We start from the raw sequence: 25,430 nt of genomic DNA, 5'->3' as shown, positions 1-25,430 counted from the left end.
TTTACTATGTTTATAAAACATAAACAATTCTCATTGGTTAGATTATTTTTCTGCCATGTAGATCATTCCATTCAGTCTTTACAATTTCCTTCCCTCCCATGTTGTGCAAAAAGGTTTCAACAGTTATTTTAAAATAGCATTTCTGTAGATGCTGTTATGACCAATGCAGTAGGTAAAGCTGAGTTATTTAAAAATCCCAGACGGAAACTTTAACCAACTGTCATAACCTATCATTTTAAGTGTTATGTTTTAGATGCGACTCTAAATTCAGGAATCAGACCACCTGTTCTCGAGGTTTTACATACACTAAATGAAACATTTTATCAATTTACACATGTTAAAATATATATCCACATGGTTTCAAATTACTACTATCATAACTTTTAACAAATTCCCAAACAAATCTCCATTAAGGCAACAGCAACCCATAGACTTAACCAAACACCAGGCAAAGCATTTTCACCGTACAAATTCAAAATGAGGTTCTTTTCACTTTGGTTCCTGTGGCTACAGTTGGAGGCTTACAGCTGCCTTTTGATCTCACATTGCCTCTGCTCTGCACACACAAAACTGCTGAAGTTATACCTACCACCGCCCATTGAATGTAAATTCTCATTGTGTCACCAGCCTCTTCTAACAATAAAACCCCTTTCATAGTACCAATTTTATTAGTAATATAAACATATTGCTTGGTATCTGCTAGATAGGTGTCAGTTTTCACCCCACTTATTGAATGCTCTATTCAAAAAATGCAAATGAATGCTATCTCTCTTACATATCAAAACTAGTACACAAAGCACAGACAAGCTGGCTTTAATCCAATTAAGACACATCCATAGACTAAACCCGCTTTTTAAAAGAAAAATATTTTCCAATAATATATACATTAATAGCTTCATGACAATGCAGAGAATATTGGATTATAAATTACTTTTAGCTGATGGCTTTTTAAAAAAAGACTTCTGTTACATGCAGCTAAGTGCTAGATTTCAAAGCAGACTCGTTCTGACCCCCTTTAGGTTTTTAGTCTGTGCGCTTTTATATTCAGCTAAATGGAGTACTTGTATGTTCTTTCATTTATCTTGATCTTCATTTGTTGCAGTAGTGTTCTTGTAACTATTTTGATACCTGTTTGAACTTGTAAGGGTTATTTCAGTGGAAAACAAAAACAGATTACCTGGAAAAACTCAGCAGGTCTGGCAGCATCGGCGGAGAAGAAAAGAGTTGACGTTTTGAGTCCTCATGACCCTTCAACAGGGGGTCAGTGGGTTTAGTGACTCTTGTAAAGCAGCCTCTTGATCCATAACTGAGTGCTTCGCTCTGTTTAGTTTTGAACATAATACAGATGTAGGTCATATTAGCTTATTTTTTTAAGGCGTTGCATTTTTCACTGTTATAAATTTTTCATAGGTGGATGGATGATAGTCTCATTCAGGACATTACAAGAAAACTAATTGGCGAGAGACCAAACACATACACGTACACTAAAGCCATGGCCGAATATGTTGTACAGCAAGAATGTGGAAACTTAAATGTTGCGATTGTCAGACCTTCTATTGTGGGAGCCAGCTGGAAGGAACCATTTCCTGTAAGTTTTGGGGTAATTTCTTAAAAGTTAAGACAACAACAGTTTGAATACATATAGCACCTTTAAACATCGTAAAATGTCCCATGTGCTATATTGAAGAGATCCAGATAAAATTTTAATACTGACCCAAAGGAGGAGACGTTAGGACAGCTTGGTCAAAAAAGTAGTTTTAAAGTAGTGTCTTAAAGGAGGAGAGTGTTGTAGAATGGTGGAGAAGTTTAAGGAAGGAACTTCAGTGTTCAGGGACCAGGCAGCTAAAGGCATGGTTGCCAGTGGAGCAAAGGAAATGTGAGGTGATAGGCATGCTGCCAAAGAGGGATGTCTAAGCTTTTTATTTTGTACAGCTTAGATACAAACTGTAGAACCTTGCAATGCTCATTAAAAGCTTTAATTGATGTTGCTGTTAATGTGCATGTATCTTAAGTTACAGATTTATACAGGTCTTCGTGTTGGGATTCAGGATTTGACAACCACTGAGGCAACAGTGCTTTGAACAGCCATTTCTAAACTTCCAGGCTTGAAAGGGCAAAGCAGCGAGTGAGAAAGAAAAGTCAGTTCAGTTGCGTGGGCTTTATGGGCCAGATTGCCAAAGCATGATGCCTGCGTACAGCCCAGTGGCTACAGTATATTTCTGCAGTCACATTTTCAGGATTTGATGGAAGTTGACCCCAGGTGACACTCTAGGTTAATCTTGCTGTACCAGAGTGGTACAACTTGTTTGTCCAAGGCTACTTGTCGCTCAGTTTCCAATATTTAATGACTTATCATTTTAGGAAGACTAATATGGTTCATCTGCCTTTTCCTGATATTGAAGGGTTTTTCAAAAAACATTGTGCTGTAGTTCAGGAGAAGATATTTAATCAGATGCACACTATGTTAGATGTGAGTATGTTCTCAACAACTTAAAATCTTTTCATCTCCTTTCTTGTGTCTTCGGCAAATAGGGTTGGATTGATAATTTCAATGGACCTAGTGGGCTTTTCATTGCTGTAAGTAGCATTAAGTTATGTCATTTCCTTGGTGCTCAAATCTTTTACATAAAACAGGCTATCCATTGTGTACTATGTTCAGTTACAAAATAAAGTGCTTGTATCTTAACTCAATACCCTATTTGCTAATGCTGCCATGTGATATCCATTTCAGTACATCAGCTACTGTGCTAGTGTTACATCACATTGCTTATCCTGGTGATCAAAGTTGTAATCCAGAGGCCCAGGCTAATGCTCGGGGGACATGGGGTCAAAACTAACCACGCCTGCTGGTGGAATTTAAATTCAATTTTCAATAAAATAAAATCTGGAATTAAAAGCTAGTTTCAGTAATAATGACCATGAAACCATTGTCGGTTACTATGAAAACCCATCTAGTTCAATAATGTCCTTTAGGGAAGGAAATCTACCATTCTTACCTGGTCTGGCCTACATGTGACTCCAGACCCATAGCAGTGTGGTTGACTCTTAACTGTCCCATGAAAGAATAAATTTTAAAAATTGTCCTACAAGACTGTATTTGATACCTTTGAGATTGTTTCATTCTAAAACCTGCCAGTATCTCTCTAAAAGCTACTAAATGTCTTAGAAACCTTTTGACGTGAGAAAACACTGGAGTTTTGATGATTGCATTGCCTTAATGAATTATCTGTAATGAATAGAAACAAAATCTATTCTGCCATATCAATTAGACTTGGACCATGGTCAATTTAATTATGAAGTTCTTTGTCACCTTTATTTTTAGACATGTACTTAGAAAAGTTGCCCTCTTTTTATTTTCCTAATGCTCATTTCTTTCCCCGGTCTGATGGGTGCAATGGAGGAGGAAGGAGTCTGCTTTCAGGGTGCTGCCAGTGACCACACAGACATGATTCTCTGCCCCAATGTTATTCCTCCTATGATGTGAGCTACTGCAAGCCAAGCTTGCAATTTTTCATTCAGTGTATCTAGCATTATGGATTGAGCTTGGCCCAGCCCCAGTGCACTATGCACTAGCTGATTTGTTTGCTTAACTTGCTCCAGTTTGGTTATATGGCTTTCCACTGCTGAATGCAAAACCCGGGTTAGACCACCTGGAGTACTGTGAGATGTTCAGGGCACCACACCTTGCGTAGGGCATATTGATCTTGGAGGGGTGCAGCATAGATTTACCAGAATGATACCTGGACGTAGAGGAAGTTATTACACAAACTACAGTTGTATTCTCTGCAATTTAGGAGGTTAGAGATGATTTGACTGAAGTTTTCAAGATATTGAGGGGAACAGAACAAGAGAGAAACTATTTCTACTGTTTGGGAGTGTCCAGGAGTAGTGAGAATCGTCTAAAATCCAGTCAGTGCTTTCAAGTGTGAAATTAACAAAGGCTTCTACACACAAGACTGATAGAAATTTGGAACTTCTCCCTGCAAACATTAATTGATGCTAGATCAATTAATGATTTTAAAACTCATTGATAGATTTTTGTTAACCAAAGGTCTTAAGGGGTATGGGTAGAGGTGAGTGTATGGAGTTAGGTATTAGATCAAACAAAATCTCGGTGAATAGTGGAACAGGCTTGAGGGACAAATGGCCTACTTCTGTTCCTACGGTGCCGAATTTTCTTAGGTTTTACGTTTTGTCTATTTAAAGATGTGCAATAAAAACATTCAAACAGCATCAACGATCAGTGCACTTCCAGGGGTGCTGCTAAAATTCATCTGACGCTAAATACATATTAATAACACAAAAGAACCAACTTTTTGCCTGGAATATAAGGGTAAATATCTCACTAGCATGCTCCCATCACAGAGCTCACTAGCTATGGACTCATGGTGGATAATTGTGTCATTATTTCAAAGCCTGCACTTGTGCAGCGCTATTGACTTGTAACAGTGTTGTAAGTTGAGTAAAAGAGCTTCAGAATTGTGCTTTATTTCCCCTCCCCTGTATCTAATTGGTTGATCTTTCAGGCTGGAAAAGGAATCCTTCGCACAATGAGAGCGTCAAACAGTGCAGTGGCAGACCTGATTCCAGTGGATGTGGTTATAAACATGACTCTGGCAGCTGCATGGTATTCGGGTGTTCATAGGTACAGCAGGTGACTCCTCTTAAATTTGATGTGGCTACTGCAGTTTTAATGGGGAAAAGATTTCCTTGGAATGTACTCCCTGTTTGAAGCACTTGCCCCATCTGTGTCTAGAAAAGAAATGGTTATCATGCATGTTGAATACTTTGCCTTGGGAGGTCTGCCACTTTGTGTCTCCATAACATAGGTGCAGGGAAAGATCATTTAGCCCTTTGAGCTTGTTCTGGCAATCAATTACATCATGGCTGATCTGTATCTTACCTCCATCAATCCATCTTGGTTCTGTAACCCTTATAGCACTTGATAGAACTTTGAGTCTCAAATTTTAAATTTTTTATTGACCTCCAGCCTCTAAAGCTTTTGGAGAAAAAGTTCCATTATGCTTTCTGTGAAGAAATGCATCATGACTTCAACACCAAATGGTCTAGCTTTAATTTTAGGGTCATGCACCCTTGTTTTGGCTCCCCAGCAGAGTAAATAGTTTCTCTGCCTCTACCAATTCCTCCAATCATCCTAAACCTCAACTAGATCTTCTGTACTCAAGGGAATATAGACCTAGTCTGGGCAACTTGCCCTCATAATTTAGCATTTTTAGTCCCATAACAACATAAGAAATAGGAGCAGGAGCAGACCATACAGCCCATTGAGCCTGCTCCACTGTTTAATATGATCATGGCTGACCTTTGGCTTTAACTTTGCTTGACTGCTCACTTGCCATATCCCTTAATTCCCTGAGAGACCAAAAATCTGCCTGTCTCAACCTTAAATATATTCAACAATGGAGCATCCACAACCCTATGGAATTGAGAATTCCAAGGATTCACAACCCTTTGAAGAAATTTTCTTTTCATCTCGGTCTGAAATGATTGTCCCCTTATCCTGAAACTGTGCTACCGTGTTGTATAATCTCTGTGCCTAACCTATCAAGCCTCTTCAGAATCTTGCATGTTTCAATGAGATCACCTTTCATTTTTCTAAACTCCAAAGAAGATATACCCAATTTACTTAGCCTTTCATCGTAGGATAACCCTCTTATCCCAGGGACCGATTTAGTGAGCTTTTGCTTTATTGCCTCCATTGCAAGTATGTTCTCCTTTACGTATGAAGACTAAAACTGCTCATAATACTCCACTGTGGTCTCACCAAAGTCCTGTACAATTGTAACAAGGATTGCTTATTCTTGTACTCAACCCCCTTGCAACAATGGGCCAATATAACCGTTTGCTTTATTAATTGCTTGCTGTACCAGCATGCTAACTTTGTGCTCTTTGAGTACACTCAAATCCCTCTGAATATCAGTCATTGCAAGTTCCACCCCTTTTGAAAAAATATTCGGTTTTTCTGTTCTTACGACCAAAGTAAATAACCTCACATTTCCCGATATTATACTCCATCTGCCATCTTGTTGCCCATTCACTTAACCTCTCTATATCTCTTTGCAATAAAAACAAAGTACTGGAAAAACTCAGCAGGTCTGCCAGCATCTGTGGAGAGAGAAACCGAGTTAACGTTTCTACTCCAATATGACATCTTTGGAATTTGCGGAGCACTTTTTGTGTTTATTTCAGATTTCCAACATCCCTGCTGTATTTTGCTTTTATATTTCTTTGCAGCCTTCCTGTTTCCTCCACACAGCTTACCTTTACACTTAGTTTTGTATCATCAGCAAACATAGTTGCGTTACTCTCTGGCACTCCCTTGTAAAAGCTGAGGCCCCAGCACTGATCCTTACGGCACTTCTCTAATCACAGCCTGCAAACTTGAAAATGTCCCATTTATCCCTACTTGTTGTTTGCTGTCTGTTAACCAATCCTCTTATCCATGCTAATATATTACCCCCAACTCCATGCGTCCTTATCTTGTGTGGCACCTTATCAAATGGCTTTTGGAAATCCAAGTATACCACATCTACTGGATCCCCTTTAGCCTACTAGTTACTTACTTAAAAAAAAATTCTAATAAATTTGTCAAGTACAATTTCCCTTTTCTAAATCCATGTTGACTTTGTCTGATTTTCCTAAGTGCATTGTTAAGACTTCCTTAATAATAGATTTTTCCCAGTATCATTCTGCTGAACTTGCACAGTAACCCCTCCAAGACCTACACAACTTTCCTGAGGTGCAGTGCTCAGAACTAATCAGGGCCTTATAAAACTGAATCATAGCTTTAATCTCTTTGTGTTATCTTGAAGTAAAGGTTAACAGTCCATGAGATTTTTAATTAGCTTTTGCACCTGCCCACACAGGTCATTTTTACAAATTCTCAGTAGCTCCAAGATGTTAAAGGTAGAATTCTTCATGCGTTTCATAGTAGCTGAACTTTTCTTTCCCCTTTCATGGGAAAATTTGCTTTTTTGTTTGAAAAGGAAATTCCTAATGCATAATTCACTGTCCTACCTTTTATATTGGTTGTAGGGTCAAACTATTGTGAGGTTTAAGGTGAATGCTGTTAAGATTCTTAATGAAATTACATTTACTTGTGTTTTAATTTTACCTTTCAGGCCAAGAAACATATTAATCTACAACTGTACTACAGGTGGCACCAATCCTTTCCACTGGGGTGAAGTTGGTATGAAACATGGCTTATTGTTTTACAATACTTGTTCCATTGCATCAAACTTAAATGCTTGCAGTTAACTTAATTACAATGTAACTTTAGTTCAGTGGTATTATTGCTTAGTGTAATATGGTGAAGTATAGTACTGGACTAATCAACTATGCATACAGCTGCTCTGAAATGTTCTAACCGAAATGAAGCAAGAGGAGAATTGAGATTACCAAAAGTTTACGTACCACATGTCAAGTGTACATGACCTGATGCATGGCTAGTTTTTCTGCATGATTTTGGAAGCCTGTTTTGGTCTCATGACCCATGGAATTTAATAATCTGAACCATTAATGTCCAGTTATTTTCTGGCTAATTGCCTGTATGGCACTGCTTGTACAGAAAAGAAAGTCACCACTACAAATTAAACAGTACAATGAGGTTGAAAAGTACAGTTCCATGTTTTGGGTTTGCCTTAATGTCATGAGCAGAATATTGAAAAACGCAAAGATTCAGATTTATTTTCCTCCACTTAACCAAATGCAATTTTGATCTAGAAAATCTTTTTACTTTCATTCTCTTTTCTTGGGTTAAAATCATATCACAAGATTTCAAAATAGGCTTGTGTCAACCATGATGCCAACCTGATTGCTTTTGGTTAAAGCTCTTCTGTGTACAATAGGTCTAAAAGTGGTGGTTACTGTTGCGCGGTTTTCCCATGCTGCTCTTTAAAATTGATGGGATTCAAATCCAAACAAAAAGTTTGGGTTATTAAGTGGTACCAGTTGGTTTAGGAGTAAAATGGTCATTGATTGACCTGCTACTACAGATGTAATCTTAACTTAGTTTACATCAAACCTTTTCAGTAGTTGGCAATAATTTCAATTTTTGAATAACATCTCTCCAATACCCCACCCCCGATTCAGCCTGCCTCTTTTTTGATAAATTGCATAGTTTAAGATGCAAAATTAATTATTCCACAACAGGGAGTGTATTTGAAATTGAGGCATGTGATATAGGACCCATAACAAGTTGTACTTAGAGGAACGTAGTCAACTTTTCCATTTTCCTTCTGTCACTGGGGGAAAAAAAATCCTCTCTTGTCATTGATTTGCTTGTGTTTCATGATATCTGCAGACTATGGGGATAATATTACTCCATGAGAGTACTGCAAAACTTGGAAAAAGAAATTGGGCAGTAAGTGAAAATGACTGCCAATTCGTCATGTGCTTGTTTTGTATAACTGACGAAGGTCATTTTCACCCTCTATTTCAACGAACCAAGGGAGAATGTTTTTGTATATTTGCTAAAGATGAGACTTGAAGAGTTTGCAACCATCTTAGTTGTAAGTGCTAAGTGCATGATCCATCTTTACCTACTCCAGAGGTCCCCACCATCACAGAAGCCCGCCTATGATAATTTATATCACAGTCTTTGATAATTTGATTCACTACACATAATTTCAAGCTGGATATAGTAGCACTGGATAAAGTAGCAAAGGCACTGGGCCTTGGACCATCTTGGCTTCAGTGCTGAAGACTTGTGCAGCAAAGCTAACCACACTTCTAGCCAAGCTTTTCTAGTAGAGCTACAACACCGGCATCTGTCCAGCAATGTGGCAAATTGTTCACAACAAGCAGGACAGATCTAATCCAGCCAATTACTGCCCCATCAGTGTACTCTCAATCATCAGCAAAGTGATGGAATGTGTCACTGAAGATGCTATTAAGCCACACTCACTCACCAATAACTTACTCATCGGCACTCAGGTTGTTTTTTGCCAGGACCATGCAATGCCAAACCTCATTACAGCTTTGGTCCAAACATGGACAGATAGCTGAATTCTAGAAGTGAGGTAAGAGTGACTGCCCTTGACATCAAGGAATCATTTGACCAAGTATATTATCAAGGAGCCCTAGCAAAATTGAAATCAATGGTACTTGGGGAAAACTTTCCACTGGGTGGAGTCATATCCAGCATAAAGGGAAATGATTTGTTGCTGGAGGCCAGTCATTTCAGCACCTGAACCAGGTCCTCAGGGTAGTTCTGTCAAAAATAAAGTCAGAATTGAGGATATTTGCTGATTGCACAGTGTTCAATACAATTCACAACTCTTTGGATAATGTAGCAGTCCTAGGCAACATTCAGGCAAGTAACAAGTAAATGGCAAGTAACACTCACGCCACTCAAATGTTAGGCAGTGACCATCTCCAAAAAAAGGTGTGTAGCCACTTTCCCTTAACATTCTTTGGCATTACCATTGTCAAATCCCCCCCACCATCAGCGTCTTGGTTTCACCATTAACCAGAAACTGGACCAGCCACACAAATTTTGTGACTACAACAGCAAGTCAGAAGCTGGGAATTCTGCAGTGAATAATTCACCACCTGACTCCCAAAGCCTGTCCACTATCTACAAAGCACAAGTTAGTAGTGTGATGGAATATTCTCCATCACTTGGATGAGTGCAGCTCCAATATCATAAAAGAAATCTTAGAACCATCCATGACAAAGCAACCCACTTTATTGGCATCCCATTCATCACCATATACATTCACTCCACTACCGATCCAATGTGTGTCAGCTACAAAATGCACTGGAGCAAATTGCTAAGGTTTTTTGACAACGCCTCCCAAGCCTGCAATCTCTACACTTAAAAAGGTGAGGGCATTAGGTACGTGTGAACATCTCCATCTCCAACTTTTCATCTTGACTTGGAAATATAAATTCCTTCATCATCACTAGATCAAAATTCTGGAACTTCCTCCCTAACAGCGCTGTGGAAGTACACCAACTCCAGTGGTTCAAGAGGGTGGTTCACTGCCACCTGTTTGAACAATTAGGGATGGACCATGAATGCTGGCCTTGTCATCAATACCTACATCCCATGAAGCGTTTTTTTTTCATTCATTGGATATGCGCATTCCTGGCAGTACAAGCATTTATTGCCTATTACTATACAAGTGAGCGGCTTGCTGGGCTGTTTCAGGGGGCAGTTAGAAGTCAACCACATTGATGTAGGTCTGGAGTCACACATAGGCCAGACCTGGTAAGGATGGCAGATTTTCGTAAAAGGCATTAGTGAACTAGATGGGTTTTTAGAACAACCTGACAGTTTCACGGTCACCATTACTTCCCATCATGGAGGAGCAATGGCGTAATGGTATTGTCGCTGGACTCATAATTCAGAGACCCAGGGGTAACACTCTGGGGACCCGGGTTCGAATCCTGCCATGGCAGATGGTGGAATTTGACTTAAATAAAAATCTGGAATTAAAAGTCTAATGATGACCATGAAACCATTGTCGATTGTTTAAAAACCCATCTGGTTCACTAATGTCCCTAAGGGAAGGAATCTGTTGTCTTCCTTACCTGGTCTGGCCTACATGTGACTCCAGACCCACAGTAATGTGGTTGACTCTTAAATGAAATCTATTCAATTATAACAAACTGCTAGCTACAAAGTCACAAAAAAAGGAATGAAACCAGACGGACCATCCGGCATTGACCTAGGCATCGGAAACGACAACAGCAATCTCAGCCCTGTTGACCCTGCAAAGTCCTTCTTATTAACATCTGGCGGCTAGTGCCTAGCCTTTCAGGCCTGGCAGGACAGGCCCAGCAGAAGTGGCAGCACAGTTATATACAGTCAGGAGGGAGTTGCCCTGGGAATCCTCAACATCGATTCCAGATCCCATGAAGTCTCATAGCATCAGGTCAAACATACCTGGAAAAACTCAGCAGGTCTGGCAGCATTGGCGGAGAAGAAAAGAGTTGACGTTTTGAGTCCTCATGACCCTTCGACAGAACTTGAGTGAATCCAAGAAAGGGGTGAAATATAAGCTGGTTTAAGGTAGGTGTGTGTGTGGTGGTGGTGGTGGGGGGTGGGGGGGGGGGGGGGGGAGAAGTGGAGGGGTTTGGTGTGGTTGTAGGGACAAACAAGCAGTGATAGAAGCAGATCGTCAAAAGATGTCACAGACAACAGAACAAAAGAACACATAGGTGTTAAAGTTGGTGATATTATCTAAATGAATGTGCTAATTAAGAATAGATGCCCTACCATCCATTCTTAATTAGCACATTCGTTTAGATAATATCACCAACTTTAACACCTGTGTTCTTTTGTTCTGTTGTCTGTGACATCTTTTGATGATCTGCTTCTATCACTGCTTGTTTGTCCCTACAACCACACCAAACCCCTCCACTTCTCTCCCCCCCACCCAAACCCACCCCGCCACGCACACACACACACACACACCTTAAACCAGCTTATATTTCACCCCTTTCTTGGATTCACTCAAGTTCTGTCGAAGGGTCATGAGGACTTGAAACGTCAACTCTTCTTTGCCGATGCTGCCAGACCTGCTGAGTTTTTCCAGGTAATTCTGTTTTTGTTTTGGCCTGCTTATTACCTACTACCGCCCTCCCCCAGCTGATGAATTAGCACTCCTCCATGTTGAGCACCACTTGGAGGAAGCACTGAGGGTGGCAAGGGCGCAGAATGAACTCTCGGTGGAGGATTTCAGTGTCCAGCACCAAGAGTGGCACGGTAGCATCACTACTGACTGAGCTGGCCGAGTCCTAAATGACATAGCTGCTAAACTGGATCTGTGGCAGGTGGTGTGGGAACCAACAAGAGGGAAAAACATACTTGACCTCATCCTCACTAACCTGCCTTCTTCCACAGATGCATCAGTCCATGACAATATTGGTAGGAGTGACCACATTGAGTTGTGTTGTGTGGCAGTACCACCATGCTAAATGGGATAGATTTCGAACAGATCGAGCAACTCGAAGCATCCATGATGTGCTGTGGGTCATCAGCAGCAGCACGATTGTACTTGAACACAACCTGTAACCTTATGGCCTGGCTCTACTATTACCATCAAGCAAGGGGATGAATCCTGGTTCAATGAAGAATGCAGGAGGGCATGACAGGAGCAACACCAGGCACACCTAAAAATGAGGTGTCAACCTGGCGAAGCTATAACACAGGACTAGCGTGCCAAACAGCATTAGCAGCAAGTGATAACCAGGACTAAATGATCCCACAACCAATGGATCAGATCTAAGCGGTCCTGCCACATCCAGTTGTGACTGGTGGTGGACAATTAAACAACTCACTGGAGGAGGAGGCTCCACAAGTATCCCCATCCTCAATGATGGAAGAGCCCAGCACATCAGTGCAAAAGGTAAAGCTGAAACATTTGCTACCATCTTCAGCCAGAAGTGCAAAGTGGATGATCCATCTTGGTCTCCTCCGGAGGTACCCAGCATCACAGAAGCCAGTCTTCAGCCAATTCAATTTACTCCATGTGTTATCAAGAAACGGTTGAAGGCACTGGATACTGCAAAGACTATGGGCCCTGACAGTGTTCCGGCAATAGTTCTGAAGACTTGTGCTCCAGAACTTGCCACTCCCCAGGCAATGACCATCTCCAACAAGAGAGAACCCAACCATCGCCCGTTGATTTTCAATGGCATTACCATCACTGAATCCCCCACTATCAACATCCTGGGGGATACCATTGACCAGAAACTGAACTGGACTAGCCATATAAACACTCTGGCTACGAGAGCAGGTCAGAGGCTAGGAAGTGTGTGACGAGTAACTCAACTCCTGACTCCCCAAAGCCTGTCCACCATTTACAAGGCACAAGTCAGGAGTGTGATGGAACACTCCCCACTTGCCTGGATGAGTACAGCTTCCACAACACTCTAGAAGCTTGACACCATCCAGTACAAAGCAGTCTGCTTGATTAGCTTCACATCCACAAACATTCACTCCCTCCACCACTGAAGCACAGCAGCAACAGTGTGTACCATCTACAAGATGCATTGCAGGAACCCACCAAGACTCCTTCAACAGCATCTTTCAAACCCCTGACCTCTACCATCTGGAAGGGCAAGGGCAACAGATAGATGGGAACACCACCACCTGGAAGTTCCCCTTCATGTCACTCACCATTCTGAGTTGGAAACATCACCCTCTTAAACCAACTTATATTTCACCCCTCTTCTAATACTCACTCAGTTCTGTTGAAGGGTCATGAGGACTCAAAACGTCAACTCTTTTCTTCTCCGCCAATGCTGCCAGACCTGAGTTTTTCCAGGTAATTCTGTTTTTGTTTTGGAAACATCACCGTTCCTTCACTGTCGCTGGGTCAAAATCCTGGAACGCCCTTCCTAACAGCACTGTGGGTGTACCTACACTACATGGCCTACAGCAGTTCAAAAACGCAGCTCATCACCACCTTCTCAAGGGCAACTAGGGATGGTCAACAAATGCTGGCCCAGTCAGCGAAGCCCACATCCCATGGATGAATAAGAAAAAATACTGATATTAGTTTTTTATTCCAGATTTATTTAATTAACTGAATTTAAGTCACACAGCTGCTGTGACGGGATTTAAATAAATTTACCTGGAATATTAACGTAGGCTTCTGGGTGACGAGTTCAGTAACAAGCACTAACTACCACACTACCATGTAAATAATGAATGAATAAAAAAAAGAGCATCATATCAGGAATTATACAATATGTGTAAAACCAACTTGGAAAGTCACTGCATTCATTTATATGGTTTGCATTTACTACTGCTATAGTTTGATATACTTTATTTCATCTTTCTGTAGCTGGTAGGATTACATATTCAGTTTTATTTGGGTGTGTGGTTGGTAAACAAACTTCTTGCTTCATTTCCTGTGGCACTGGGCCTGCTGAAGCTCTGAAATACCCTGTTGTCTCCATATTGGATGGTCATTTGGCATTGCACTCTTTCAGAAAAACACTTAAAATTAAATTCCAGCCCAGGTATACCTTTCCAAGACTTTTCCAAGACTAGATCTGCTTTGGTTTGTCTGGTCGAATTTTTATTTTTCCATCTGAATTTAAATCAAGTGGTAGTACAGCCAGAACTTAATAAAATTGCACTGATTAATTTATCTATTTAGACACTTTTAATAAACTCATCGTTTTATGCAACAGTGGGACAAATAGCAACAGTCAAGATTGGATTAGAACACCAAACTAACTGGTTGCTGAATGGCTGCTGTCAAGTTATCTGTTTGCCCAGTAATATAATGTTGCTAATTGGCAACAAATGCTGGCCTTGCCATGAAAGAACAATATAAAAAAAAATGTAAATAGTTTCTGGCAGTAGTGCCACTTTGTGGTGACCATAGAAAATTTGTGCACTGGGTCTCATGCTTCCTTCACAGCCCTAAATCTTTGTTGGCATCACTAGAGGTTTTGAGCAGATTTTAAAAAATATACTGTCATGCAACTTTTCTTCCTCAGAATACCATGTAATATCCACTTTCAAGAGGAATCCTCTCGAGCAGGCCTTCAGACGGCCCAATGTAAATCTAACCTCCAATCACTTGATCTATCACTACTGGATTGCTGTAAGCCATAAGGCCCCAGCATTCCTGTATGATGTCTACCTCAGGCTTACTGGAAGAAAACCAAGGTAATGGTGGCTAGCTTTGCCCTGTACTTATATACTTGACTGAAGCAATATGTGTTTTATCAAAAAGCTAATCTTTTGGTTCTACTTTAAAAATAACTCTTGAGCTATAGTCTCCATCTAGCTATCTGCTGTGTAAAGTGCCTCCACAGTTAGGACAGCTAATTTTAGCATCCATATGTACTGATTGGAGATCTGCAAGTGTGTGTCTTATTTCTGGAAGGTTGATATAGAATGACGCGCAAGAAAATGTTCTCATTTAAGCTACTGTTGATATCATTGGAACTTAGAAGTGTTTAGGAGTTATTAGCATATTTAAAGGAACTTTTCAGGCTTCATAACACTTATATTTAATGCACCCCAGTCTAATATTCCTTTGTTGAATTTTAATCTTAAGTAGGTATTGGGGAAAGACAAGTTTTGTGAGTGAATTGTTTCCCATTGCCACTTGATTATAATGCCCTATGGATGGACGTGGAGAAACTGCCTCTCTTCTAATTCAATTTAACTTTCACCAGAGCACAGGATAGTCACAAATGCCAAGAAAGCCCACTTCTCAGTTGAATTGCAAGTCTTGTTTCAAGAACTGGAACAAAAGATGTTGTCAATATTTTTCATTTGATCTAATTTTACGTAGTACAATTCTGGCACCTAATCTAATGCAACTCATGGCTGAATGGAAAATGTGCACTTTTTGAAACCTGTTGATTTGTAGACAAAATGGTGGGAATGCTTTTGCAACTTGACTTTGAAGCCTGGAATTTTCCTTTAATACTTCTCTATCCCACGAGTGTCTGGTACGCTTCGTTCAAAACAACAGTAATGCTTATTTTCTCTGCAGAGTATCATGTAAATATGTCCTTCAAGATGAATCCTTTAGAACGGGCAATGAGACGCCCAAATGTAAACCTTCGTTCCAACCCTATTTTGCATCAGTATTGGATTGCTGTCAGTCATACAGTACCTGCATTGTTGTATGATGCTATTCTCAGGCTGACTGGTCACAAACCCCGGTAAGAAGAGCTCAGTGGAGAATAGCCTTTGTATTGGACGTGTTTTGGGAGCTCACATAACATGGGCTTTAGTGGCATGGTTCTTAATGCTGTTTAACTTTTTGCATTTGTGTGTTTTTGTTTACAAGGTGGCTGTTGGTGCACTAATCTTAAACATATAACTTGCATGTTCCTCCTACATGGCCCTTTCAAATTTTAATAGGAATCTTCAAGATAAAATTGCGATAAAATTGTATTTGTGAAGCACCATAATGTAACGCAACATACCTGCACCAGAGTACAAAACCTGCAGTTCCCCCACTGGTGACCTTACCCACCTTGGCCTTTCAGTCATGGTGGTTCTGAGAGGAGGGAAGATGCTTAGTTTGGAGGAAGGGAAGGAGGGAAAAATTGAAACACCAGCCGCCCCCTGCCTCTGCTACCAGTGACATCAGCCCCCTGTCTATCTCGGCAGGTGAAATCACGCACAATTAGGGGAATGGGAAAGGGAAGAAAAGTAAGGCAAAGTAGGAAGGAATCTGTTAGAAATTTAATGTTTATGTTCTACATTAGGGTTGTCTAAAATACAGCTGTCGAATTCTGGCATGGAATTGATTGAGTTCATATGGGAAGGCTTCCCATCAATTAACCTTCTGAACTTGCTTTAGGTTGAGAAGTGAAAAACAATAAAGAAGGAAATTGAACTTAAAACGCCATATGTAATTACATTTGAAATACTGCCACTTACACAGGTCAACACAAAAGCCCATTTGGACACAGCAAAACTTTGATGACATCAAATGATTTGTTAATTTGTTGTGTAGGTTCATTGTGGGCTATGGCTGGGACACAGCGGATAGGACACATAGGATCTTTTATTTTTTCGTGTATCACTGGAATGGGCAGACGGAGCCTGCACTTAATGTCGCAACGGAAATTTTTCTTGCAATGAAAGCCTGCTAATCCATTGTTTTTCCACCCATCCAAAAAGAAGCTACTTGCCAAGCACCTTTATGAAAACTGAAGTGTTCAGAGGTTTTAACTTTTTATTATGTTATCTCAATACCTAAAAAGTTGTGGATTTTTTAAACATTTGTACACCATGGTGGTACCATTTGAAATGAGTGGTGTAATATTGCACATAATTGAGCAGGATGCAGGATAAATATACTGAAGTGTAGTTGGTTGTTGCCAAATTGTCAAACTTGAGCAATGGATTGCTGTAGTTGAGAAGGACTTAAATTAATTCCCCAGTAGATAGGCTGAAGAAAATTTTTAGAACTGATGTTCTGTTAATTGGATGTGTCTGTAACAGGAAGGAAAGAATTGTAAGACTGCAGTCAGATGGGGAAAGGTGATTACCCAAGGGAGGCAAGCAGAGTGGAAACTTGAAACTGGTCTGATACTTTTCTCCCCCTGGGAAATAGATGGTTCAAGATCAGATTCTGGAGGGCAGTTGTGATGGAAGGTAGAAGTGGTATTTTGGCAAGAGCCTGGGTGAAAGATACTGAGCAGTGTGTGGACTAACTTGTGGAAGCTCAAGCGATCAGCTGGTGGTTAACATTTTGGAACAAACTATGTTAAGGTTGAGGTAAGGGTTCTTGCAGAGGAATATAAGCAACCAGGAAGAAAGAAACAGGAAAGACTTCAAGCTGATTATTCTCTGAAGTGCTGCCAATGATTAGGCAGCATGACATGAGAGTGTATGGGACCTATAGGGGGGAGGGCTTTTAGTATGTAAGTACAAGTAGAACAGTATTTTGGGGAGCACAGCTGAGGGCATATGACTTACCACAAAGTTTGTAATAGCATCAACTCAGTACTTGTTTCAGATTGACATAATTTGATTCCTTACCCCTATTCAGATATGATGTTTTGTCATCAGCTGTATCTGGATTATGATTTTAGCAACCTTCTAAATTTATCCTTCCTTCCTCCTCCCTCTCCCCACCCCCCCCCAAAAAAAAACCACATAGGCACATGTTAATTAGTTTAACTTGATCCTGCTGTTGCGAAGTATTGAAGGCAGTCATGAGAGGTTGGTAAAAGGGCATAGGAATGGAAGGTCATCTATTGCTGAATGAAGAGTCACGTCCTTGAAGGTTTATCTAGTTAATTTGTCTTGTGTGCACAAGAAATGAATTTTGATTAAAAGAATAAAGCCCATCATCTAAAGGTAAGATAAGGGGAAAAAAAACTTAAGCTGTCAGCTCCTCAATCGTTGTTAGCAGTGCCATTCCCTGTTGGCCAATACTTGGACGGTGAACATGTTTATCATCCCAGTCAGGACTGACAGAAACTGCAAATCGAAATGTCATGATGCAAATATCCTGTGAAACTAGCATTGTATTAGATGCAAAAACAGAATTACCTGGAAAAACTCGGCAGGTCTGGCAGCATCGGCAGAGAAGAAAAAGGTTGACGTTTCGAGTCCTCATGACCCTTCAACAGAACTGAGTGAAATTAGGAGTGGGGTGAAATATAAGCTGGTTTAAAGTGGGGGGGGAGGAGAGTGAGTGGGGGGGGGGGGCGGTGTGGTTGTAGGGACAAGCAAGCAGTGATAGGAGCAAATAATCAAAAGATGTCACAGACAAAAGAACAAAGAGGTGTTGAAGGAGGTGATATTATCTAAACGAATGTGCTAATTAAGAATGGATGGCAGGGCACACAAGGTACAGCTCTAGTGGGGGTAGGGTGGAATAAGACTAAACGGGCACAAAAGGTATAGATTTAAAAATAATGGAAATAGGTGGGAAAAGAAAAATCTATACAAATTATTGGAAAAAACAAAAGGGAGGGGGAAGAAATGGCAAGGGGGTGGGGATGGAAGAAGGAGTTCAAGATCTAAAGTTGTTGAATTCAATATTCAGTCTGGAAGGCTGTAAAGTGCCTAGTCGGAAGATGAGGTGCTGTTCCTCCAGTTTGTGTTGGGCTTCACTGGAACAATGCAGCAAGCCAAGGACAGACATGTGGGCAAGAGAGCAGGGTGGAGTGTTAAAATGGCAAGCGGCAAGGAGTTTTGGGTCCTTCTTGCGGACAGACCGCAGGTGTTCTGCAAAGCGGTCACCCAGTTTGCGTTTGGTCTCTCCAATGTAGAGGAGACCGCATTGGGAGCAACGAATGCAGTAGACTAAGTTGGGGGAAATGCAAGTGAAGGGCTGCTTCACTTGAAAGGAGTGTTTGGGCCCTTGGACGGTGAGGAGAGAAGAAGTGAAGGGGCAGGTGTTGCATATTTTGCGTTTGCATGGGGAGGTGCCGTTGGTGGGGGTTGAGGAGTAGGGGGTGATGGAGGAGTGGACCAGGGTGTCCCGGAGGGAACGATCCCTACGGAATTCCACCGGGGTGGGTGAAGGGAAGATGTGTTTGGTGGTGGCATCATGCTGGAGTTGGCGTAAATGGCGGAGGATGATCCTTTGAATGCGGAGGCTGGTGGGGTGATAAGTGAGGACAAGGGGGACCCTATCATGTTTCTGGGAGGGAAGAGAAGGTGTGAGGATGGATGCGCGGGAGATGGGCCAGACACGGTTGAGGGCCCTGTCAACGACCGTGGGTGGAAAACCTCGGTTAAGGAAGAAGGAGGACATGTTAGAGGAACTGTTTTTGAAGGTAGCATCATCAGAACAGATGCGATGAAGGCGAAGGAACTGAGAGAATGGGATGGAGTCTTTACAGGAAGCGGGGTGTGAGGAGCTATAGTCAAGGTAGCTGTGGGAATCGGTAGGCTTGTAATGGATATTGGTGGACAGTCTATCACCAGAGATTGAGACAGAGAGGTCAAGGAAGGGAAGGAAAGTGTCAGAGATGGACCATGTGAAAATGATGAAGGGGTGGAGATTGGAAGCAAAATTAATAAAGTTTTCCAAGTCCCGACGAGAGCATGAAGCAGCACCGAAGTAATCATCGATGTACAAGAGAAAAAGTTGTGGAAGGGGGCCGGAGTAGGACTGGAACAAGGAATACCCCATAAAGAGACAGGCATAGCTGGGGCCCATCCAGGTACCCATAGCCACATCTTTTGTTTGGAGGAAGTGAGAGGAGTTAACGGAGAAATTGTTCAGTGTGAGAACAAGTTCAGCCAGACGGAAGAGAGTAGTGGTGGATGGGGATTGTTCGGGCCGCTGTTTGAGGAAGAAGCTAAGGACCCTCAGACCATCCTGGTGGGGGATGGAGGTGTAGAGGGATTGGACGTCCATGATGAAGAGGAGGTGGTTAGGGCCGAGGAACTGGAAATTGTTGATGTGACGTAAGGTGTCAGAGGAATCACGGATGTAGGTGGGAAGGGACTGGACAAGGGGAGAGAAAAGGGAGTCAAGATAGCGAGAAATGAGTTGCGTGGGGCAGGAAACAGGCTGATACGATCGGTCTGCCGGGAAAGTCCTGTTTGTGGATTTTGGGTAGGAGGTACGGGCCGTCTGAGGTTGGGCGACTATCAGGTTGGAAGCTGTGGGAGGAAGATCTCCAGAGGAGATGAGGTCAGTGACAGTCCTGGAAACAATGGCTTGATGTTCAGTGGTGGGGTCATGGTCCAGGGAGAGGTAGGAGGAAGTGTCTGCGAGTTGACGCTCAGCCTCCGTGAGGTAGAGGTCAGTGCGCCAGACAACAACAGCACCACCCTTGTCAGCGGGTTTGATGACAATGTTGGGTTTGGATCTGAGAGAATGGAGTGCAGTAAGTTCAGAGAGAGACAGATTAGAATGGGTGAGAGGAGCAGAAAAATTGAGATGACTAATGTCACGCTGACAGTTCTCAATGAAAAGATCAAGAGAAGGTAAGAATCCAGAGGGAGGGGTCCAGATGGAGGGAGAATATTGGAGGTGGGTAAGAGGATTTGTTGAACGAGGAGAGGACTCCTGCCCAAAGAAGTGACCATGGAGACGAAGACGGCGGAAGAAGTGTTCAGCATCATGCCAAGCCCGAAATTCATTGAGATGAGGGCATAAGGGTATGAAACTAAGTCCTTTGCTGAGCACTGAACGTTCAGCGTCGGAGAGGGGAAGGTCAGGGAAAACACGTGAATTCACGGCCGGGGCTGGGATTGGAAGATGGGGTGGGGACGGACGGACAGGCAGAGGTGGAGGGTCCTAGATGGGTGTTGGTGTCGATGAGTTGTTGGAGCATCCATTACAACATCCATTGTATTAGATGTCCTGTTATAAACCTCGAGGACAATTAGGAATGGGCATTAAATGTTAGACTTGCCAGCAATCCTCACAACCCAAGAACTGCTATATGGACAAATACTGCTCCAAAAGTCTGATACCTCAGCCTTATTAAATCAATTACAAGGGAAGTTGTTGATTTGGGGAACTGATTGATTTAGAAAGGGGACTTGTCCACATTCCTTATGAGGACAAGTCCCCTTTCCTGCAAACCTTGTTTTAATATTGTGTGTTTATTTTTGGGTGTAATTGGAGATAGTGTAGCACTCTTCTATGGTGTTGTAAGTGAGCTTATCTAAAGTCAGCATCCTTGTTTACACACTGATGGTCTTATTTGTCTGTGAGCCAATGGATTAGCAGTTATAGCATTAGTTGGCAAAGATCAACTCCAGCTGATCCACCTATAGTGTATTGGCTGATGCAGCTTATCCAACAGTTAATCCTGGTGTGCAAGTGGAACATTGGAAACAAATCTTTTGCAAAAATGGGAAAGAGATTCTTTGAAGGTTCAAATCTGAAATTCTGTAGAAATCCCTTCAGTGTCATAAAAATTAATTTCCTCCACTTCTGTCCTATTATGGCTGTACAGTTTGAATTCAGTTCAGATGCTGGAATATTTAATTAACTGTTTTGGTTGTTTTTATTGGGGAGTTGGCAGTGGAACAGCTGAGGTTCAATTGGAAAGTCACAGTCAAGGGAGGCTGTCAACTTTAAGCGCTTTTTCCATTGGCGGCTATTCAGTTTGGATGGTGAGAGAGTGGCATCCATGTGTCGCCTTCTACCATTTGCATTGATAAAACTATCCGTATTGTCCTTGCAGCAGTTTCATAATCCCACATTTTGCAGGCTGTGATCCTACTGCTAAGGTCAGGTAGCGTGCTTTCACAATATAAGTGCGCAAAGCCAGTAAACAAATGTTGCTGCCTCACCCACTGAGCTAAATGAGCCACTTCAGGGGGGTGTTTAGGACTAAAAACAGTTGACTCCCTTTGATAGGACAATAGTTGAGTTTCTGCAAGAGATATTTTGCAGCTTTTAAATTGGAACTTGGAAGAAATAAAAGCAGTCCAAAAGAAGTTCTGCCATATTTATATTCATTAGTGAAAGGAAAGGATAATCATTGCATGCTTTACCAGACTTGGGTAGCTTGTGCCAACATAGACATATTCACAGAAAACATTGGTCCTAAGGCAATTCAGTGCTTTAATTGGGACTATGGTCAGTTAATATATAGTGTCTAGTCCAAAATTTTGTGAGAGATTTGTAGAAACTTAAATTTACAGAAATGTTTGCCTGACCTAAAAATATGGAATCCGTTTTTTAATTGTTTGTAGAATGGGGACGTCATTGGCTAGGCCAGCATTTATTTCCCATCCCTAATTGCCTTGTTCACATGTAGGCCAGACCAGGTATGGATGGCGGATTTACTTCCCTAAAGGACACTGGTGAACCAGATGGGTTTTTATGACAATCGGCAATGATTTTGTGGTCATCATTAGACTTTTAATTCCAGATTTTTATTGAATTCAAATTTCACCATCTGCCTTGGTAGTAAACAAAAACGGGTCCCCAGAGCATTACCCTTGGTCTCTGGAATACTATTCAGTGACAATACTGCTATGCCACCATCTGAATAAATCTATTGATGTAAAGGTGACTGTGTATCCAAGCACAATCATTGTGCACTCTAGTACATACTTCAAGTGCATACTTCCTGTTTCAGGGAATTTTATCATATTTATTTTGGAAATGTAAACCTGCTGAATACAGTAACTTAAATTGTGACCTGAGAATTAAATTCATTGCGAATAACTCTGCATCCTGTAGATCTGGCAATGATGATCTGGTTGACATATCAAAGGAAGTGTCACATTTTCATAAGCATTTAGGGAAAGAGCTCTGGAACTGAAATTAGAAAATGCAGGTTTAGTGTATAGGAGAAAACTCAATCTTTCTCTGAAGCTGAAACAAGATCAATATATGCCAGAGGACCAGTTCTTGAATTCTCAAAGAGTGAAACTGCACCATATCCCTTTGACAGCACTAAACAGCATCTTGCTGGAAGTGGTTAGCAAGGTCTGCTACCTTGGGTCCACGGTGAGAGACAACCCATCTCTTGTCGCAGAACTCAATACAAAAATAGAGAAAGGAACTACTACCTTTGGCCAACTCATGAAATGTGCATTGAGAAACATCAAACTGACTCTTAGGATCATGGTGCTGGTTTATGAGAGCTGTGTTCTCAGCACCTTGTTGTATGGCAGTGAAGCATGGACAACTTAGAGTCATAGAGGTCTACAGCACAGAAAAATGCCCTTTGGCCCATCGAGTCTGCGCTGGTCAAACAAGTACCGAACTATTCTAATCCCATTTTCCAACACCAGGCCCATAGCCTTGTGTGCCATGGCATTGCAAGTGCACATCCAAATACTTCTTAAATATTGAGGGTTTCTGCCTCTACCACCGTTTCAGGCAGTAAGTTCCAGATTCCCACCACCTTCTGGGTGAAAAAATTCTTCCTTGCATCTTCTCTAAATCTCCTGCCCCTACCTTAAATCTATGCCCCCTGATTGATCCCTCTACCAAGGATAAGTTCCTTCCTGTCTACTCTATCTATGCCCCTCATAATTTTATACATCTCAATCATGTGCCCCCTCAATCTCCCACGCTCCAGGGAAAATAACCCCAGTCTATCCAATCTCTCCTCATAACTAAAACTCTCCAGCCCAGGCAACATCCTGGTAAGTATCCTCTGCACAGTCTAGTGCTATTATATCCTCCCTATAATGCGGATTTCAGAACTGAATGCAATGCTCTAGCTGTGGCCTAAGCAGCGTTTTATACAGTTGCAGCATAACCTCCCTGCTTTTATATTCTATGCCTCGACTAATAAAGGCAAGAATCCCAAATGCCGCCTTAACCACCTTATCTACCTGTCCCGCTACTTTAAGGGGCCGGTGGACATGCACACTAAGGTCCCTCTGATCCTTAGTACTTCCCAGGGTCCTACCATTCATCGTGTATTCCCGTGCCTTGTTTGTCCTGCCCAAGTGCATCACCTCACACTTATCCGGATTAAATTCCATTTGCCAATGATCAGCCCATCTGACCAGCCCGTTTATATCCTCCTGTAATCTAAGGCTATCCTTCTCACTGTTTACCACCCCACCAATTTTTGTGTCATCCACGAACTCACTTATCAACCCTCCTACATTCAAGTCTAAATCATTTCTATGTCCCAGAAACAGCAAGGGAACCCACACCAACCCCTGTGGAACCCCACTGGACACAGGCATCCAGTCACAAAAACACCCCTCGACCATCACCCTCTGCTTCCTGCCACTCAGCCAATTCTGGATCCAGTTTGCCAAATTGCCTTGGATCCCATGGGCTCTTACCTCATCAGTCTCCTGTGCAGGACCTTATCAAAAGCCTTGCTGAAGTCCAAGTAGACGACTTCAAACACATTGCCCTCATCTACACACCTGGTCGTCTCTTCGAAAAATTCAATCAAATTAGTCATACGTGACCTCCCCTTAACAAAACCATGCTGACTGTCCTTGATTAATCCCTGCCTCTCCAAGTGTAGATTAATTCTGTCCCTCAGAATTACTTATAGCTGGCAAGAAAGGAAGCTCGCCAGTTTTCATCCTTATTTTTTGAGGCACATTCTCAGCATCTCATGGAAGGACAAAATAGCCAATGTGTCAGTCCTTTCATAGGCAAACTTCCCCAAGTATGTCGGTATTTGTCAAGTAGAGGTGACTTCGCTGGCTCGGGCATATCCACAGAATTGAAGATGGCCGCATTCCCAAGGATTTTTTGTATTGCAAGATAGCTGGAGCCATAAGACCAAGTTGGATGCCCAAAGCTCCTCTTCAAGGATGCTTGCAAGCAGGAAATGAAGGCCCTAAACATCGATTTTTATCACCTCTAAGACACTTGCCAATGACAGAGGAAAATGACAACATCACTTGTGGGCTGGCGTATGCCGTCATGATGATCAGTGGTTATAGTGGCTTGACAACAGGCACCAACACCAAGGTGTGGGCCCGGTACCTGTTTGTTACCCTGATGTTGGGCTCTCAAAGCCCGCAGTAAAATTCAGCACGGGGATTAGAAACCTGAAGTCCATTCCAACTAGACATCAGTTCAGGCTTGTTTCCCTAGAGGCTTCTGACCCATTATTGAATATAATGAACAAGAAATGCCTGGGCTTTCAACATGTGCCGTCAATGTGGGAGGCTGCAAGCAGTTCCTTCCATTAAATGGGCAAGGACATCGGCAGCGGTAACCTGAAGAAGTTGTTTCAGAGGTTCCCTGATTGCGGCAAGGATTTGAAAGACAAGGATCTCGAAGAATGTTGCTTAGGTTAACATTATCAGCATAATCTTTATACAACTTAGTTGTGAATAGAATCCCTTTAGTAAAATAAATTATTTCAATTGGTAAAAAAAACAAGTCGCAATGACACCTAATAATTACCTGATATGTGGCACCCCTGTGGCAGAACCTGCCTCCCACATATTTGTTTCTTCAGCTGCCAGAAAATGTGCACCATATGAATCTATCCCATTCCCAATAGACTTTCTGCCCATCATCTTAAGTAGATGGAAGGATGCTGCT

General features: G+C 41.9%; 1 protein-coding gene across 3 annotated transcripts in view; it reads left to right on the top strand.

The window, feature by feature from the left end:
- The window catches only part of far1 (fatty acyl CoA reductase 1), a 125,485-nt gene that overhangs the window by 74,656 nt on the left and 25,399 nt on the right, over nt 1–25,430 (top strand). For 2 of the 3 annotated variants that reach the window (XM_041197683.1, XM_041197684.1), the window contains exons 5-9: nt 1,411–1,588; nt 2,533–2,577; nt 4,527–4,654; nt 7,143–7,210; nt 14,485–14,656. In XM_041197683.1, the coding sequence (XP_041053617.1) occupies nt 1,411–1,588; nt 2,533–2,577; nt 4,527–4,654; nt 7,143–7,210; nt 14,485–14,656 (591 nt within the window). The remainder of the gene's footprint in view (nt 1–1,410; nt 1,589–2,532; nt 2,578–4,526; nt 4,655–7,142; nt 7,211–14,484; nt 14,657–25,430) is intronic. The other variant, XM_041197685.1, reaches the window with a different exon arrangement.

The sequence above is a fragment of the Carcharodon carcharias genome, chromosome 10 (genome assembly GCF_017639515.1).
Source record: "Carcharodon carcharias isolate sCarCar2 chromosome 10, sCarCar2.pri, whole genome shotgun sequence".
NCBI classification, from domain to species: Eukaryota; Metazoa; Chordata; class Chondrichthyes; order Lamniformes; family Lamnidae; genus Carcharodon; species Carcharodon carcharias.
The sequence above is the reverse complement of the archived record's forward strand: the minus strand, read 5'-3'. Positions and strand labels throughout refer to the sequence as shown.